Source organism: Python bivittatus, unplaced genomic scaffold, assembly GCF_059951505.1.
Source record: "Python bivittatus isolate LINGU-HERP-01145 unplaced genomic scaffold, Pbiv_v1 ctg000220_np1212, whole genome shotgun sequence".
In the NCBI taxonomy this organism is placed as follows: domain Eukaryota; kingdom Metazoa; phylum Chordata; class Lepidosauria; order Squamata; family Pythonidae; genus Python; species Python bivittatus.
The window spans coordinates 33,087,441-33,106,170 of record NW_028277048.1 but is presented as its reverse complement, the minus strand read 5'-3'; the positions used below and the strand labels follow the sequence as shown (position 1 = coordinate 33,106,170).

General features: G+C 36.6%; 1 protein-coding gene across 6 annotated transcripts in view; it reads right to left on the bottom strand.

Annotated features, from left to right (window-relative positions):
• The window catches only part of CEP112 (centrosomal protein 112), a 300,158-nt gene that overhangs the window by 19,892 nt on the left and 261,536 nt on the right, over nt 1–18,730 (bottom strand). For all 6 annotated transcript variants that reach the window (XM_088138295.1, XM_088138299.1, XM_088138300.1 and 3 more), the window contains one exon: nt 16,966–17,055. In XM_088138295.1, coding sequence (XP_087994421.1) covers nt 16,966–17,055 — 90 coding nt within the window. The remainder of the gene's footprint in view (nt 1–16,965; nt 17,056–18,730) is intronic.

The following is an 18,730-nucleotide window of genomic DNA, read 5'->3' as shown; positions in this document are numbered from 1 at the left end:
GTTGAGATAACCCATGTGACTCCGGACAGCTGCTCCTCATGAATAAACTGCAGGAACCATTTTGCAGTCAGCTTATGAGTGGCTGGGAGTTGGGACTGCATCAACCTCATAGTCATAATGCAGCCTTTAAGGACATGAGCCTCGTTTCTTAATCACTTTTTGGATATATTTAAATTGTACTGGAAATGTTAAGACCCTTTGGATTGGCAGATTTTACTGCATTCATCAGGTGAGGTGCCTCCTCCTTAGAGAAAGATGTTTTAAACATAATTTTAAAAGCTCTGGAATTTTTTTTTTTATATATATATATATGGTTTAAACAGCAAAAGGGTGCTTAGAATATGGATTCTGGAAAGTTAACAATGGATGAAGGGTCTGGATGGATTTGGAATTACAGTTTTGAATTAATTAGAAGTGGGAAATGGTGATTGTTTGGGTTCTTTTAAGAGGAAATATGATAATGGGACCTTGAAGGCTGGAAATTAGAGGACAATAAATTCATTGTGTTAACAAAGAAATTAAGAATGGAGCAAACAACTTTAATGGGCTTTTTTGAATATTGGTCTTTAAAATTGCTTGATATGTTAGATGGATTGTGTGTCCAATGAAGTTACAGAAGATGATCAAGCTACAATGGATAAGTTTAATTTGAATGTGGTTTTAATTGTGCCAAGAAGGATATGGAGAAAAATGCACTGGATTTTCAAAAGAAACCAATGGATATTTCACTGCTTAAAAGAGATGTTCAATTACTAAATCAGAAAAGCAATTTGGGTAACTGGATGAACAAAAGAGGTCTGCTAAAGTTTTGGGAGATTCTGGGGTCAAAGAGAAGATGAACAGAAAATAAGCTCTGGGATTATTTTTGAAGGGGTTAAAAATTAAAATTGTTAAAAATTTAGGGAAGGAATACAGGGTTGGCTTATTTGATCAAGGTTAAAGTAGAAAATTAGTTATATGTTTCCCCATAATTGGACTTTTGCTGATAAAGAATGAATGATGAGGCTTTTGGACTTTTTTAGTTAAGAAATAAATTATGGGGTGAAGAGAATATATGTTGTATTAAGAGACGGTGATAAGGTACTAAAACTGTTTTTACTGCTGGGATGAAGGGGGCTGTTACCTTTTTTTTTTTTTTTTACACTTTTTCCCCTTTTTTTGTATTTTTCTTTTTTTATTCCTATATTTTTGTAGTTTGCATTAGTTTTTATTCTTTCTATTTGTAATTCTTAATAAAATTATTTGAAAAAAAAAATCCATCTGGACCTTTAGTCCATTTGTAACTTTCCAATATCAAAGTTCTAATCACCCTTTTGCTGTTTATTCCAAAATAATGTGTTTTTTTTTAAGTCCTTAAACTTGTATTTAAAACTTCTTTTGCTAAGGATTGAGAAAACTCACCCAGTGTTGTAAAGCCTGTCGATGCAAAAGTTCCTAATAGCTGAAAAGCAGTTAAGAAGCAACTTCTGAAAGTGATTAGAAAAGGAAGTATGCAACCCAGTGTTCTTTCAAAGGTGCCAACTGCGGTTTGAGCAAGATGACTATTCCCTTATCTCCCAGTGCTCAAAACCTACTGGAGACTGCTGTCTTGTGGTCTCCCCATGAGGAGCAACTGTCTAGAGCACTTGTGAGTGATCTGTTCTCTCCTTATTCAAAGAGGTTTGAAGAGCTGGTCTACTCATTAAGTCTTCATTCTTCACCACGGTTGTCGGCTCAGCTTTTCATGGAGCCATCTTCAGTTTGTCATTTCTTGCTCTGAAAGTCCAAAGGATCAGTTTCTCATGGGAGCAGGAATTAAATTTTAATTTCTGACCTAGCATTGACTAAGTATGTCTGACTTGCTTTCAGTGCTGGAAAGAGAACCAAGTTCCTTCAATACTTCTAGCCAAGCACTTGCCAAGACTGTAAATATGCCTAATTATACCTCCCCAACTTGGCCCACAATAATATCATTTTCATTCCAGTCAGAATTTATCAAATATGCCCAGTGATATAACTGAAAATAAGGAAAATGAATAGCTGCATTTTCATATGACAGTCATCACTTTGAAAGGGAAAATCTTGGGAAGTTTCATAAAAATGTAATAATCAAGTTACCAATTTGTTAAAAGCATGTAAGGGAAATTAACATACACATCCCCCTTAATATATATATTGTTAATGAGGTAATATTCATTTTCGTAACAGTAAATCTTCCTCAAACTCCTATACATTTTCAGCCATCAGAGGATATTTTCCTGAGACTAAGTTTCCCCAAATATTTAATAGAAACTCAGCAAAAGGCAAAACCAAATTTTATTTCCATAGAAACTCAATAACTATAGGGAAAATATTAAATGTATTTCAATTTATTGTATAACCAGAATATTTTCAATACTGCTTATAGCTTTAGTAACCATGGAATTCCTTACAATGGCAGATTATCAGAAACCAAAATGGAAATGAATCACTGATTATCAAACTGTTTACTTTGTTTTAAACAATGAAGCAAATTAACTGGTTGTGTAAATAACTTATTAAGAGAAAAGTTATATATTTTGCATCTCTACCACCAATATGCGGAATGCTGTGAGAGATTATGGCAAGGCTAGGAAAGTAACGCAAAGAAGATAAGATATAAATAACAAAAAAATAGAAAGGGAATGTGTTGGTAGTGGTAATTCAGCCAAGGTGGCAAAAAATACAAAGAAGCATTCCAAATAATTCAAAGAGAATCCACTTAAACAAAGTCAGCATAAATTAGGGTTGGAAATTCCTCAAGTTTCTAAAATTCTGTATTTACCCCAAGACTAGCATTAAAGATACCTTACTAAAGTCAGTATAATTCTTGTAACCTTGCCTGGCTCTGTAGGGCCTACTTTTGGTGGAGGTAGGTACGACCAAGATTATAACGGTGCATATTTCTAATCTTGTTATGAATAATTTTATGGTAGTAGGAAGTAATATTTGAATATTTCATATCAAGAGTAACAGAAATGTGACAGGAAATTCATGCATCCACTCCTTTATACTGTGGATGTGTAATTGTTGAGATTGTAAACTGCCAAGAGGCTCTTGATTGTGGCAGGTTAAAAAATAATAAATATATGTTTCTTTGTTAGCTTTTTTCATATTATTAATAGAAGATTATAACTCCTATACATTCAGGGATGAATTAGCCATACCCTGCTCATATTAAAATAGGAATGCAGTTTCAAAAGCAAACATTAACTTTAATTTTAAAAAAATAACCACATACACTATAAATTCTATATTAGTTATTATTTTTATTCCTCTACATGTAAAAGTAAGGTCAATGTAATCATTTGTTCAAGGCCAAGCTGTCAATTCATGGCAGAACTTTGGTAAACTTACAAAATATGGAAAATTGTTTGTTGGTCATTTTGTATTAGAATAGCACACTGGGGATTCACTGTAGAACAACTGGGCAGCAATAAGCTTGAGGACAAAATAGTGGTTTGAACTGTACCAACAGAAATCATACACTATTTTCTGGCTCGGTTAAAATAGGATTGTAATAAAGCCCAGCAAAAGGCTTTAAGATCAAAGAATAATTTTTAAAAGTGGCCAACTGGAGAGTAAATTATGCTCTAAACAGCTGCAAGAATTGTAGAATCTTGGCTTTTTCCCAATTCACTAAAAAACAAAACATTCCAACTCTGCACGGTGCCTAGATTTTTAATGCAATACATCTGATTATTTAGATACATGTTAATTTCAGAAATATCATAGATTAGAAAGTTCTGCTTTACTTGCTATTTAGTACTAGACACTGCAGAATCCTTGCTGCTGGTGTTAAAGTATTTCAGGGAGGCTCTGAATGACCTGCAGTCTTGGCAAACTTAAAGAAAACATAATGCCCATTATGGCAGCTGGTGCCAACCAGAAGCATGGCTATTGTAAGTCTCCTTCCATCCTCTTTTATTATTAGATTTCCCCCCAGTTCATTTATCTGCAGTTGTTCTTATATGCCCAACTCAAGCTACATCCGTGGTAATTTGTGTTTTAGAGGCTGTATGCTGCTGAAAAGCAAATGATTAAGACAAATGATGAAGGAAGGAATGTTGCTTTTCTCTGTTCATAAGCTTTCCAGGGTCATTTGACTGGCCATTGATACAAACAGAAAACTGAGCTAACCAAAGATACTAATACTCAAATCTGAGTATAAGTCCCCAAGGCATCAAATGATTCTTTCTGTTCCCATACATGCTGCAACAACACAAAGCTATTTTAAAGAAAGTCAATTACAAAAACAGGCATCCTGCCCATGTTTACAAACTGAAAGCAAGGGTATATACTAGTTTGAAGGAAAGAAAGACCAAGCTCCCCATTAATTCTATATCAATTAATTGATCTTCCAAACACTATTCCCCACAATACAACAATCTCCTCCTTCCAGCCTTCACTTAAAGAGGCAGGACTGCAGCAACTGTTTCTTAATCAGTACTTATTCTGTGTTATTAGCGGCCTTCCTGACCCTGCTAGTGCAAGGGATATGCAAAGAACAGGAAACATATTCTGTTTTGAGCTCAGAATTAAATAACCTCAAATTCACTGTACCCTGTTGAAACCGAGCCCCCTTGTAGCTGCTTTTCATTCTTTTGAATTGTAGGATTCAAACATAAGTTCTATAGGCTACCAAACCTACAGAAAAATATTATCCATGGAGATTATTTTATTTTGTTTTAAAAAGGTTTAAGAATAGCCACAGGAAATTGGCATTTTAAACATTTTCTTAAAATTAAAAATAATTTCCTTGGTCAATTTTTCTGTAAGTTAGATGATGGCATGTATTACAAGTTCAAACAGAAGTATGCAACTTTTTTTGGCAGCCTACTGTTTAATTCTTCCATTAAAAACAAGAGCAAAGCCAAAACCAAACTGTACTGAATTTGCTAGGCCCAGCAACAGAGGAAAACCTTTATTTAAATGGACTTTGAGAGATCAAATTCAACAGGGCATGAGGACATGAAACATATACACAACAAACCAACCCAAGCATTCCAGTGTTATACAATAATATATGCATTTACAGTTTGAACTACCACAAAAGCATTAGCAACACTTTTGCGCAAAGTATACACAATTGCCTCTTTCTACCACCTTTAACTTCTATTGTTTACAGGCCTGCAAAAGAAACTACCACAATAACATACCACCATTCCACTTGGACTATAACCTCTTAATAGCAAAGTTTTTTTAAACAGTAAAACTTACCTACCATGCGGGCATGTAGGCAAATAGGAAAGCAATGACAGCCTTATGTGCACAGAATCTACAGTGCTGCTTCAGACATACGCCATATGCTTAATTAACTGTTGCTTTAGGCCCAGGATATCAGCCCCACATCACTTCATCCAGTCTGAACTAATAGCAGCAGAGACAGAGAATATTTGGCAAGCCCCTAACCATTCACTAGCTCTTCTTTCTGTCTTACTATAATGTGGTATCTTAGTTCTCCATGTACAATAAATGTATCAGAACGTAGTTATCTTTCCAAAGACAAAACAAGCAACAACTTACCCCAACTAATATATGACTTGGGGGGAAAAAAAAGCTGCTCAGTGGATAATCAACTGAGGGAATCTGTGATTTAAACCTGTGTGACTTATAAATATGGAGTTAAATTTGAACTGCTTGTTACGCATTGCAGGAAGACAGCAACCTTATTTTTCTTCTTGCGCCTTTTCTGACTCTGTTTCATGTTTCTTCAGCAATAAAAAGCTCATTTAGTTAGCCTGCAAATAGCCACAGTGTTGGCATCTTGTCTGTTTATGAAATGGCTAACCTAGGACTAGCATGCTATTTGGAGCCTGCATTGCAGGGTTTATTTTAGTGACTTATGAAAAAAGGGTCCTCTTTTTCTAATTACCTACTCAAAATCCTGCTATTCCAGATATTTTTTTTTGCTAATGAACTGAACTTAAAACATAGGTAGCCACTATACAAATCAACCATACAGATGCAATAACAGTGGCAAAAAAAGTTTTACTTGCCCTGTAAGTATATGCACAAGGCTTTCGGTATTTGTGCCATAGATTAAGAAAGTCAGCATTAACTGAATGGATAACTAAAGTACTATGTGGTTAAAGAGCTATCAGGAAAGAGTTGGCTTTAAGCCATTTCATCTAACAGTACTAATTTTTTGCATTTTTATGTTGTACTTATCTAATATTAGCCATGCTGAATAGCTCCAAATCTGGCAGCCCCAACCCTAAACTGTTACAAGTATTTCTGTCATCTGGAAGGAGCCAAATCCTTCAATTGTTCTATGCTATCAGACACTCAGAGATGATTTATTGAGCTCTGTAAAAAGAAAAGTTCATTTTCAGTGTGTCATTCCATTATGGGGATAATATAAATAACTAAAATTAGAGAACATTTCATAATTGTTGGAACATTGGCACCATCATTTAATATTCTTATCAAATATTCTCTCTCTTCCTTTTAACCAAGGTTACTTTAGTGCCTTTCAACTTTGTTTACGTGCCTTTTCTATCTCCCTTATCCTTCTCTCCACTTCCTGTTTCCAGCCGGTCATATCATTTCAATGTTCTGGTCTTTGCCACAGCAGCTACGTGCTCACCTTTGTACATTTCTGAGACATAGCCTGATTACCAAGTAATGCTTCAACGTTAACTTCTTTGCACCCAAGGTCTCCCTCTCTTGGCTTTTCTGGCAATTTTCTTTTTGTTCATAACTTTGGTGTCTTTTTTTAATAATAGACATTCTTCTGTTCTTCATAAAAGAACAGAAAAAAGTTCCAGCAAAATGAGCAGAGTCATTTCCCTAATCTCTATATTTCATGATTCTATTATATTCACTTATTTTAAACTGTGATGTCAAAGAGCAATTACTGCTACAAACCTGCTAAGTGAGCCACTATTTTCTTTTAAACTCCACTTCATTCCATTTACATATTGACCTTATTAGGTTGTTTTAAGAATTACTGAGACAATATATATGAAATGGTGTCATTACTTGAACTTCACCCTGTAAAAATACTAACTTTTAGTATTACTTAATTTGATCATTAAGGTGCAAAGGTTTTGGCAGTACACAGTAAATAACATTACATTATGTTTTCATTAAGCTAAAGCATGATCCCATGTTTCCACATGAAAGAAATTGTCCAGTTAAAAAAGGATGGGAAATTTCCCAAGAAAGGCTAATAAAATACATTTTGTTTTGCCCTTGATCAGATGCTTTTTCATAGTTGTAATCTGGAGTAATAACTATGAACTACATCCAAAACAGATCTCCTTTTGTCCAGATGGGAATAAGTTTTTGTTTGTATGTTAAATATTACAGAGAACCTACCTAGCCAAATGAAGCAGCCTTCTAGTAGTGATTTAACAACCAGCTAACCTGGAAGGCTTCACCTCTCTTTCTCTGTATAATGTGTTGAAAACACCTGCTGAAAAGAACTCAGGACCATTTGCAGCTTTTAAAACAGCTTGATAAGGTTCTAGAAGCTGAAGTAGTCTCACCTGTGACTGCCTAAATGTCATAAAAAAAACTATCTCTATTTGGAACCTAACATTTCCAGTACAAAAGAAAAGATTTGGGAAATGGGTACAAGGAAAACAAACAATTTTAAGTCAATCCATACATTTTTGGTTGAATTGAGATTTATGGTAGTAATCAAATTGGCTAAAGTGATCCTTGCACAGTCTGATGTTGCCCACCTGAAGATTCCAAGATGATTGAGGCTTCAAGCTGAGTAAGTAGAGTTAAAGCACTATGTTATTACAGTTCAAGACAAATTGAAGCATGGCCTCTCTTAGCAATTCAGTATGTATATGGTCTGCGTGTAGTAGTATGAATATTTTGTGCTGGCAAAATTTCTCAATATATATAGCAAACTTGGAGATAAATGATTGTATTCTTCAGCCTAAATGACTGAAGATGACTACAGCATTGCTTAAGTAACAAAAAGAACAGGACAATTACATAAGTATTTTGCCTGAACAACACAGGATCATTCTTCCCTTTCCAAATGTCAAAATATATGATTCTGAATACTTCTGAGTATCCAGGAAGCAAAGATTGCCAAGGGCAATTGGCAAGAAAATAGTATACTTTCAAAGCTTACCTGCAGAGTCATAGTTTAAGATTCTATCTTTTGCATTTTAAGGTACAGTATAACTCCTAATAAATCCCTATTAGCTAGAGATAATGGGAATTGTTGTGGCATGAGGTTCTGTTTCCCAAACAGATTTTGGGATTTTTGTTGTTATTGTTTGTCTTGTGGGTTGCACTAGAATGGGGTTCTCTTGTGTCCTTTTCTAGGGAATAAACATTTGACTATGTAGCACTAATCTGGTGATCATGCAACACTGGGCGGTCAGATGATCATTCCCTGGAAGAAGAAAAACCAGGAAGACGTCACAACCACATGAGTAACATAGATTTATTAAAGTGAAAGAACAGAAAACAATTCCCCCAACCTCATGGATTTTTAACAGAAGTTGCTTTACTGCCTGTGAAAAATACAGGGAAAATGTCTTTTTCTCGGGGCCAACATTAGTTCTTAATTTTGGTTGTTAGCATTTAATTGACCTTTAACGTAGACACATTTCAAGTCACTTTCCCTCCCAAGGACTAGATACTAGATTTTAAAAATGAAATTTATGGTAAATATTAATGTCTATTATTATATATTGTATCTATAGAATCAATAGACATTGTATGAAAACCTTTTCACAAATTTGTGGATTTATTTTACAAATTGTTATGTTAGCTTATATACATTTAAATAATTAATTTAAACAATACTGTCTATTTAGAAATTATACCCAAACCAACATCAGAATAATCTTAGGCAGTTTATCCACCTCTGCCATCTGTAAAGCTCTAATTAAACAATATCAGCAATGAAGGAGTAGCTAATCACTCTAAAAGTGCCTATCAAGAATGATTTAGTAACAATCTAAAAGTCTAAGATGCCTACTATAGAGAATAGTTATCATGCTTCCCCTTTTAGGTCTCCTCTGTCCTGTCCTGATCAGTGGAACAGCTGGATCGCTGTGTGATGCTATAGTAAGACAGAGAAATTAAGTGATTTTGATATGACTAAGAATGTTTAAGAATGCTTTTTTGATCGCCAGTAAGATATCTCTATGAATCAAGGGAAGATATTTTCATGGCATTTGATATCTAGTATTGTAACTCCTAAGATTAGACATCAACAGTATATTTTATATTAGAGTCTTATAGATTTGATGTTTCTGTCCATAAACTGAAGATAATTAAATTTTCTTTGAGTTTAAGACATGGCAATACAAGTTGTTTAGCAACCAAAATTTTCAAATGATGCATCATAGCTATCTTAGAACAAATTTATTTAATTGGCTTAAAAACAAAAAAGTTAAGCTGAACATTGTAAACATCCAACATTTATTAAAAAATCAACTTGAGTAAGCTGGAATAATAAACATTCAACTGGCAAACTAAATGTGCCATTGAATCATTGTTCTCTTGCAATTATGATTTCTGTTTTCATTTTGCACTTTGGAATGAAATAGGAATGTTATATTTTTAATGCATTTTGTGGAGTCCTTGGTGCTCTCTGGTTGTTTGCTTGCAGACATTTCATTGCCCAACTAGGTAACATCATCAGGGAATTTTAATTTAATGTATTAATGAATTTCAATTTAATGAATTTTATTTCTAGATAATCCCACAAATGTAGACTTTTCTTGCTTTTTAATTTATTTACTTCAAAAGTAATGTTAAAAACTTAGAAAATGTTATTGAAATGTATCCTTACTTTCTCAATAACATTCCCAAATGATGATTTATTCTCTGGTGGGCTTAGTTCTCCTTCCCTGAAGGCTCTTTGGGAACTTGGTTTACTGGTCTCAATGAAATGTCTTCAGACAACTTGGGGAGGAGCTCTAAAAGGATGTATATGCATTCAGTCTGGACTCTCTTTTTTCACTAAAATTTGTCCCCAGCTAATGTCTTGCCTCAGACCAGCACCTCTAATTTCTAGATACAGCTTGCTTTAATTTCATCTATGGAAGGTGTTCATTTCAAATTGTTTTACTCTGAAACTAAATATTTCTTTTTTCACCAGAAACATCATGTTGGAGGAGACTTTATTTTCTCTACATATTAGTTGAATTCCATGTAGCTAGTAAATTAATAGAGTTTAATACTGTGCTTCACAAGACACCACTCTACTATATATCTCTAATCAGGGAAGACTGGGACAGAGGTGACATATTCCATCTTTACTATAGAGAGGTTCACTCTTATTTGGTTCCATGAAAATCTGTATGTGAATGAATTATCAAGAGTAATGCAAAATCAAATAATTCTTGAGATCTTAGCCATAAAATCACTCCAAGATAAGACTGAGATTGAAGAGACTATAATTTCTTGTGGACTCAGTTTTGATTATAATTACTGACTCTTTAAGAATCAGAAATAAGAATGATCTGCAGGTTCCAGGTTTAAACAGTTGTGGTGAAAAGCTATAACTCGGTGACAAAGTATGCAGGTTGCATATAGAAAACCCATGCTTCAGTATAAAATGTTATTCAGTAGGGCTGAAAATGATTCCTGTTTTAAACCCTGTTGAGTCACTAGATAAGACTGAACCAGACTGAACCTGAACCAACTCTCTCCTCCTACACTAACACTTTAGCTCTACCACTGCAATCAAGAATGCACTCATCAGGACTTCATTGGACATGGCTGCAATGTAACATGTAGCTTGCTCTCTAGTGAGTTTGTTAGATATGAGCATAAACTTAGTGACAGTTCTCATCTAAAAACAAGACAAACATGGAGAACTAAGATACCACCCAATAAGAAATAATAAGAAACAGTCTTGTGCTTTTAATTAAAACCACAATTTTTTTCATGTCTCATTCATTTGTTTGTTGTTGTTATAGAATCAAAACACAAGACTTTCCTTTTAATGAAAAACAGCAAGCATTTAAATAAGCTTTTTTTTGCTTGAAGCAGACTTGTAAAACCCCATGAAACTGCCTTTTGTAACTGTGCCAGAGCAATTTTTGAACCTTTCTAAAATGTGGTCTCAAGACAATAGTATCTTATAGAAGTAGAGAAAAACTCCCAAATAGTCTTTTTGATTACCATTGCTGGTTTCTACTGATGTATTTGTAGCTAGCCTGGATAAGGATGAACAATGAAAGGGAGCTATCATTTTGAGGTGGCCCATTCACATTCATTTTCCTTTGAGAAACAGTTAATATTAAATAATTAGTTGCTTCAGATAAAAACATGCAAAACATTCTTTTAATTCTCGTAGCCCTTATCGAACTTGAAAAAAATATTGAGAACAGTATCAGTACAAGTGAATATTTGGGTAAGTACATTATTAACTCACTTTTCTAAATGAAGCCTTTTTTTTTTTTTTTTAGCTACAATGTTCTACTTCTTAGTTGGCAAACATATAATGGGGTAGAGGTGAACGTTTCCAGGTAGTAATTGATGTCTCATTATGGGATAAATGGTAATTCAAGTTTTCATGAAGAAGCGGTCCCTGAAGGGTTTTACAAAACAACTACCCAATTACAGACATCTCTTTTTTGGGCAATGGCTGGTTAGTTACAGATGCATTTGGAGGAAGCTGCTTGTGTTGACCTGTTTGAATCCGGTTTCAGGCTTGGACACAAAACTGAAAGACTTGGTCACATTTGTTGTTTCTCCTGGATTGGTGAGTAGCATCTGGTCCCCTTAACCATGAAATCTTGATGGAATAGCTCTATGGCCTGAGAACTAAAAATGCAGCATTGCACTGCAATAATTCTGTTTCTACCTGCAGGCTTGCTACAAAAAATAGCTACAGGAGATTCCTGTTCAACTTATTTATTTCACTGGAAATTTCTGTTCTTTTCATTTATTATCTATCTAGATATTATCTATCTCATTTATTTCTGTTCTTTTCCCACCTCCTACTTAACACATTCTGGGTACTATTATCCAAAGGTTTGGGGCATGGTGACTCTTTATGTATCTCTATTCCATCTGAATCAGGAGTGTTAGATAGTTGCCTGGTGGTAGTGGTGGTAGTGAATAAGCAGCAATAAATTGGTTGATCCTGGTAAGACTGAAGTGCTGACTGGATCAGGAAATATGGAGATTGTGTCTTCTGGCATGACTGCATGTCTGAATACATGAATGCAGCTTAGGAGTCCTTTTGGATTCAAAGCTGTTAATTTGTTGTTGGGAACACCTATGCATTTCAAGTTGATATGCTAGATATGAAACTTCAGAAAGGATAGTGTAATTTTACTTATTCACTCCCTAATAGTTCATTGTTTGTTATAAAAATATTTTCTTGTCCTAAATATTAGTTCTAAAATAGTTTCTTCATTCATTTTAATTAAAAGCAAAAAACAAAACAAAACAAAACTTGATCTAGCTGGCCTTGGACTGATCATGTACCTTTTAACCTTGCTATGAATACTACTTTTAATGTATAATTATTAATTAGTTGACGCTGAATAAAATGAGTATGAACTGGTTTATTTTTCATCAGGTTCTTAATTTTACTTCATTATTATTCACTTTGTTATTCTAGAAGTGAAGAAATGTGTTAATTTATGTTTTTTAAAAAAACATATGGGAATACTAAAAATGTAATCCTTCCTATGATCCTACAATTTCATTCCCACATCATGCTATTGCATATATAATCCAGATATTAGCTGTGCATCAATGAATTAAAATACATTAAATAATTCCCCTAGTAATATGCATGTGCATGAATGTGAAATTCAAGTGGGACACCAGAAAGTACCTAATATTCAATTAGTTTCTTTTCCATATTTCATTCTTCCTTTTCTATTTTGAATACACTGAATATTTCACTTGGAACCGAAATATTGGATTTGAGGTACAAATCCATTAAGAAAATAAACATAAATAGTACTATTTTGTAGTATAGTGAATAATAGAACAAAATGCAGAATTTAAAATATCAATATACTTTTTTTCTTCATGTTGCATATAAATGTGCATATACTTTTCTGCCCTTATTGCGTCCGCAGAATGCCGCCCAGCGGCCCTGTTTAGGCTAGGTCCCTCCTTGGCAAGGGGGATGTGGGGGTTCATTTGCAGGGCCGTGTGGAGGAATTTTCAGGGCATCTGCAGGACAAAGTCGCTTGGATTCATTCCAAGTTAGACTCCGAGCGTGGGGCAGGGTCTGGGGAGATACCGGGGGACCGTTCTTACCCAGTTATCTGGGAACAGTTTGATCCTGTTGCTCCTGAGGAAGTGGACAGGGTCCTGGGGACTGTGAAGGCCACCACTTGCCATCTTGACCCATGCCCCTCCTGGCTGGTGAAAGCAGCTCGGGAGGTGACATGTGGTTGGATCCAGGCGATGGTTACTATATCCTTGCAGGAGGGGGTGTTTCCGGCTGCCTTCAAGGAGGCATTGGTGCACCGCCTCCTCAAGAAACCCTCCCTGGATCCCACCGTACTGGACAATTTTTGTCCAGTCTCCCACCTCCCCTTTTTGGGGAAGGTGGTTGAGAAAGTGATGGCATCACAGCTCCAAAGGGTCCTGGAGGAAACAGATTATCGGGACCCTTTCTAGTCACGTTTCAGGCCCGGTTATGGAACGGAAACGGCATTGGTCGCACTTATGGATGATCTCTGGCGGGAGTGGGATGGTGGAAGTGCGACCATCCTTGCTCTCCTTGATCTCTCAGCGGCTTTCGATACTGTCAACCACAGTATCCTGTTGGGACGGCTCACGGAATTGGGGGTGGGCGGCACAGTATTGTGCTGGTTTGCCTCCTTTCTTCAGGGCCGATCCCAATTGGTGTTGATAGGGAGCGAGAAGTCCCATCCTCGGCCCTCCTGTGTGGGGTGCCGCAGGGTTCGGTTCTCTCCCCACTCCTTTTCAACATCTATATGAAGCCGCTGGGTGAGATCATCCCTCACCATGGGATGAGGTATCATCAGTACGTTGATGATACGCAATTATACATCTCCATCCCTGGTGAAGTAAGTGATGCCATGGCCACCCTTTCTCGGTGCCTGGAGGCTGTAAGGGTCTGGATGGGGAGCAACAGGCTTCGGCTGAACCCTGATAAGACGGAGTGGCTGTGGGTTAATGGCTCCTCTGTATCTGGGACTTTGTCATTTTTGGTGCTCGATGGGGTGGCACTACCCCAGACAGACCCAGTGCATAATCTGGGGGTCCTCCTAGACTCAGGGCTCCTGCTTGAAGAGCAGGTAGCAGCCGTGGCAAGGAGGGCCTTTGCACAACTTTGGGTTGTGCATCAGTTACGCCCTTTCCTGGATCGGGAAGCCCTTCGAACAGTCATTCATGCCCTTGTTATCTCCCAGATAGACTATTGCAATGCACTCTACATGGGGCTACCCTTGAAGAGTATCCAGAAGCTACAGCTGGTCCAGAATGCGGCCGCGCGGGCTATTTTTGGAGCCCGAAGGGGCCATGTAACACCATTGCTCTGCGAGCTGCATTGGGTACCAGTTTGCTTCCGGGTCCAATTCAAGGTGTTGTTTATTACCTTTAAAGCCCTACATGGCATGGGACCAGGTTACCTAAGGGACCGCCTATCCCCTATGACTTCAACCCATCCCACCCGGTCACACAGAGAGGGCATGCTTCGGACCCCCTCAGTAAAAGAACTCCGTCTAGTGGGGTCCAGAAGGCGGGCCTTCTCTGCGGTAGCCCCCGCTCTTTGGAACATTCTGCCCCCGGAGGTGCGATTGGCCCCCTCACTCCTGGCCTTCCGAAGGACCTTGAAGACCTGGTTCTGCCATTTGGCCTGGGGTGGGGAGGGAACATTTCAAGCAGGGAGATGGCTAGCCCCATAGTGGCCGGCTGTCCCCGCCCTGATTTTCCATCTTCTTGGATTTTTTTGTTTCTAGTATTGTTTTAATTGTATATATGGTATGTATCATATATATATTTATAGTTTTAATCTCTTTGTAACCCGCCCAGAGTCCCCTATTATAGGGGAGATGGGCGGGAGAGAAATCCAATAAATAAATAAATAAATAAAAAATAACAGTTACTATATGCTACAAGGAAATTCTCTGAGTTGTTGACCTATATACTTATTTTCTTCTAAGACACAGCATGAAAAAAATGGTTTGGGGCATTACAACAAACTGACTATATAAAGTTCAAGTGTACTAGTGATGCTAAGCTTTGTTCCCTTCTAGAAACAGCTTTAGAATGTTTGACAAATTATTCTTAACAAACAACAAAGTAAGGTGGCTGGTAAGAAAGAAATCCATTGAAGTTCATGTAGTACTTTTTTCTTTTTAAAATGTACAATTTGTAGAACATCATGAAGTCTCTCCAAACTGAGGGATGGATAAGAGGGATCGTATCTGATAGCCAAAGAATACATTGCATAGTGAAGTGCTGCAAAACCAAAAGAACCACCAATGGTTGAAGGAAGTTGGGTTTAATTCACAAACATCACATCTACAGGTGGTCCTCACTTAACAACCACTCGTTCAGCAACCATTTGAACTTACGATGGTACCGAACAAGTGGTAGATACAACCGGTCCTCGTATTTATGTTGGTTGCAGCATCCCCACAGTCAAGTGATCACAACCCAGGCGCTCAGCACTTGGCTCACAATTACAACATCGCAGCATTCCATGGTTATGTGATCATCATTTGTGACTTTCTTTGCCAGCTTCCTACAAGCAAAGTCAATGGGGAAGCCGGTAGGAGGTCTCAAATGGCAATCATATGACTTCCTTAACAATCTGCAATGATTTGCTTAATGATGGCAATTGGAAGTGCCAGAATTTATGTTGCTAAGCAGCACGGTCATGTGACATTTGCACTTTACGACCACATCACTTAGTGATGGAAGTTCCAGTCCCAATTACTGTCCTTAAGTAAGTACTACCTGTACCTGTTTGCTGTACATCTGTACAAACTCTTATCACAATTTCACTCCTTCAAAAGGAGATAATTATTATTACAGATAATTAAGAATAAAAGGAATTATGACTTTAAATAATCCCCCAAGGGAAAGATCAAGAATATGACTGGAAAGAAAGATGATTAATTAAAATATAAACTACTACATGAGCACACTAAAAGTATACTCTATTTTCACTTTACATCAATATCTAAAGATATACAAATAAATAACTGCTTCTACAACAGAACAAATCTTTTCTTCCCCACCTGCACTGTATGTACAGCATGCAAATCTAATCCAGGAGGTTGAGAAACCCTTTGATTTTGGGATTGTGCAGAGAGATGCAGAAAAGAAGCTGCCCCATCAATACTATCTGTTCTGCTGGCAGATAGACAATACTGGATTTCAACCATAAAGCCATAATTTCATTCAATTAAACACTGATTTAATATTCTAATTTGTGAACTAATCATGGTTTGAGCAACCCCAGATATCCTAACCAGAACTTCTCAGGCAAGAAGGAAGAGAGAACAAGTGAACCTAAGGCATATATCTGCTCAGCCTTGTAATGCTGATTCATAGCTTAATATATGTTCCCACAATGATTTATTTTTAAAACAAATGTATGACATGAGACTAAGGACACATGAAACCAAGTATACACCAAATATAAATCAATCTCCTTTTGAAAATTTCACTCAGAAAGTATAACTTGCCAAAAGATTGATAAATTAGCAGCCTAAATAAATACCTGGGAATAAATAAACAAAAATTATATACTCTGTATATAAATATATAAAAATTAGTATTCCCATTTAGAATAAAGTACCTCATTCAACAGTTGAAAAGGTAAACAGGAAAAGGGACACTGGGTAAAAACTCACTCACAGGATACAGACATCTTTTTTATTAATAAGAATAAATATAAATCCCACAAAAATCAGCAAAACTTCTGTTATTTTCAAGTAAGAAATTATGTTCATATGCAAGGGCATGCATGTGTGGTTTTCATTGTCCTTTCTCCAAAAGGCAGAAATCTCTCAGGCAAAAGTGTTATACCTGTTCCTGTGTCTCCAGATCTTTCTGTTGCAGCTTCTTTTCTGCAGAGCAAACCTGGCTGCAGTAACTCTCAATCTCATTTTGTAAGCCCTGAAACAATATTAAAAGGAAACATGCAATATATATTTTTTAAGAATTACAAGGAAACAAAACAAAATAAATTGTGGTTACACCATTCATGGATATCTTAAGTTCCTTCATAACAGTTATCCATGTAATAAGAGCACCCTCCTTCTTCTCACTTAGCAGCCAGTTCCTTTCTACAGCACCACTGGAGTATAGGTACTGTATTAGCTAGAATTGAAGTATTGGTCTGCTGAGAGAGAAAAAAACAATAGACTCCTGCGAGCCCATGTTTGTTGCTTCTTCTGTGTGACAACAGTGGGCCAGTGGGACCAATTATCTGACAGTGTAAGACAGCTTCCTATGTTTTAGAACTTAGGTGCCAAATTGAAATCTGCATGTAACAAGAGATCCCGAGATTAATTATAGTTTGCAATGAACTGCATATATCCTTTTTTAAAGATTTTTTAAAATCCTGCCTTTTTTATTTTTATAAATAACTCAAGGCGATGAACATACCTAATACTCCTTCCTCCTCCTCCTATTTTCCCCACAACAACCCTATGAGGTGAGTTGGGCTGAGAGAGAGTGACCGGCTGAAAGTCACCCAGCCAGCTTTCATGCCTAAGGCAGGACTAGAATTCAGAGTCTCCTGCTTTCTAGCCTGGTGCCTTAATTACTAGACCAAACTGGCTTTCAGAAAAGGGAGATGGGAAGATTCCACTATCTTGCAATTTAACTTAAACCTGTGAATACTGTGGATCTGTTATCCATTTTCCATTAAAATATGCAGAACAGACAAGCCAGCAAATATGGAATGTGATTCATTTGGGAGCTTACGACACATTAATGCAAAACTTCTAAACTGACTCAAAGCAACTAAACTCACAGTACAAATATTTAACAGAATCCTCTTCTATCTCTCTTAAACAATAATGGAATAGTGTATGTTTAAATCATTTACAGGATGAATGGCAATTCAGATAAGATAAGAGAAGTACTTGTGATAGATCTTGCATAATTGTTTTAAAGTAATGCCAAGAGTTAACTTAAAACTACTAAGGCTGTAAAGCTTCAACATCTTCTGATGCCAAAACATTTAGTCAATAGCATGAGAGAGCTTTAGATCTCCTCAGTTCTGCATTGTTATGCGTTATTACAAATTACAAAGCATGTACAATGGAAGTCCATCAAAAATGTGTTGAAACATAACAACAACCTAAATTGATTGCTAAAAGAAGGATTTGCAATATCTTTTCTTCTCCCTTCATCTTGAAATCGTTTTTCACTATATTATACCAAAAAAAAAGGGGGGGGGGAATTCTTGAATGTAAATTCTGTATTATGTGAGCAGCCTTATGCCTGTGAGGGGATAAGCAACATGATATCCACAGGCATCTTCTGTTCTGTCTACAAAGTACTTTGGTATTATCCGCAATTTATTTTATGTGAGGGAAGACTTCAAAGTAATGAGCTAACCTCCATGCTGTCTACCATCTTTATTCCACAGAATGCCTCTGGGTCCCGTGAGACTCAGAGAAATTCTTAAGAAATAAAGGCTAGGAGTGGCTGGAGGCACACTCTTGCTTTTAAGTTCTCCTGACTAGTTGGGGGGCAGGGGGAAGGAAAAGACTGGTAACACTGAGAGTGCCTTAAAAAGGAGCAAGATTTAGAGATGACAATGAGGCAGGGGAACAAATGG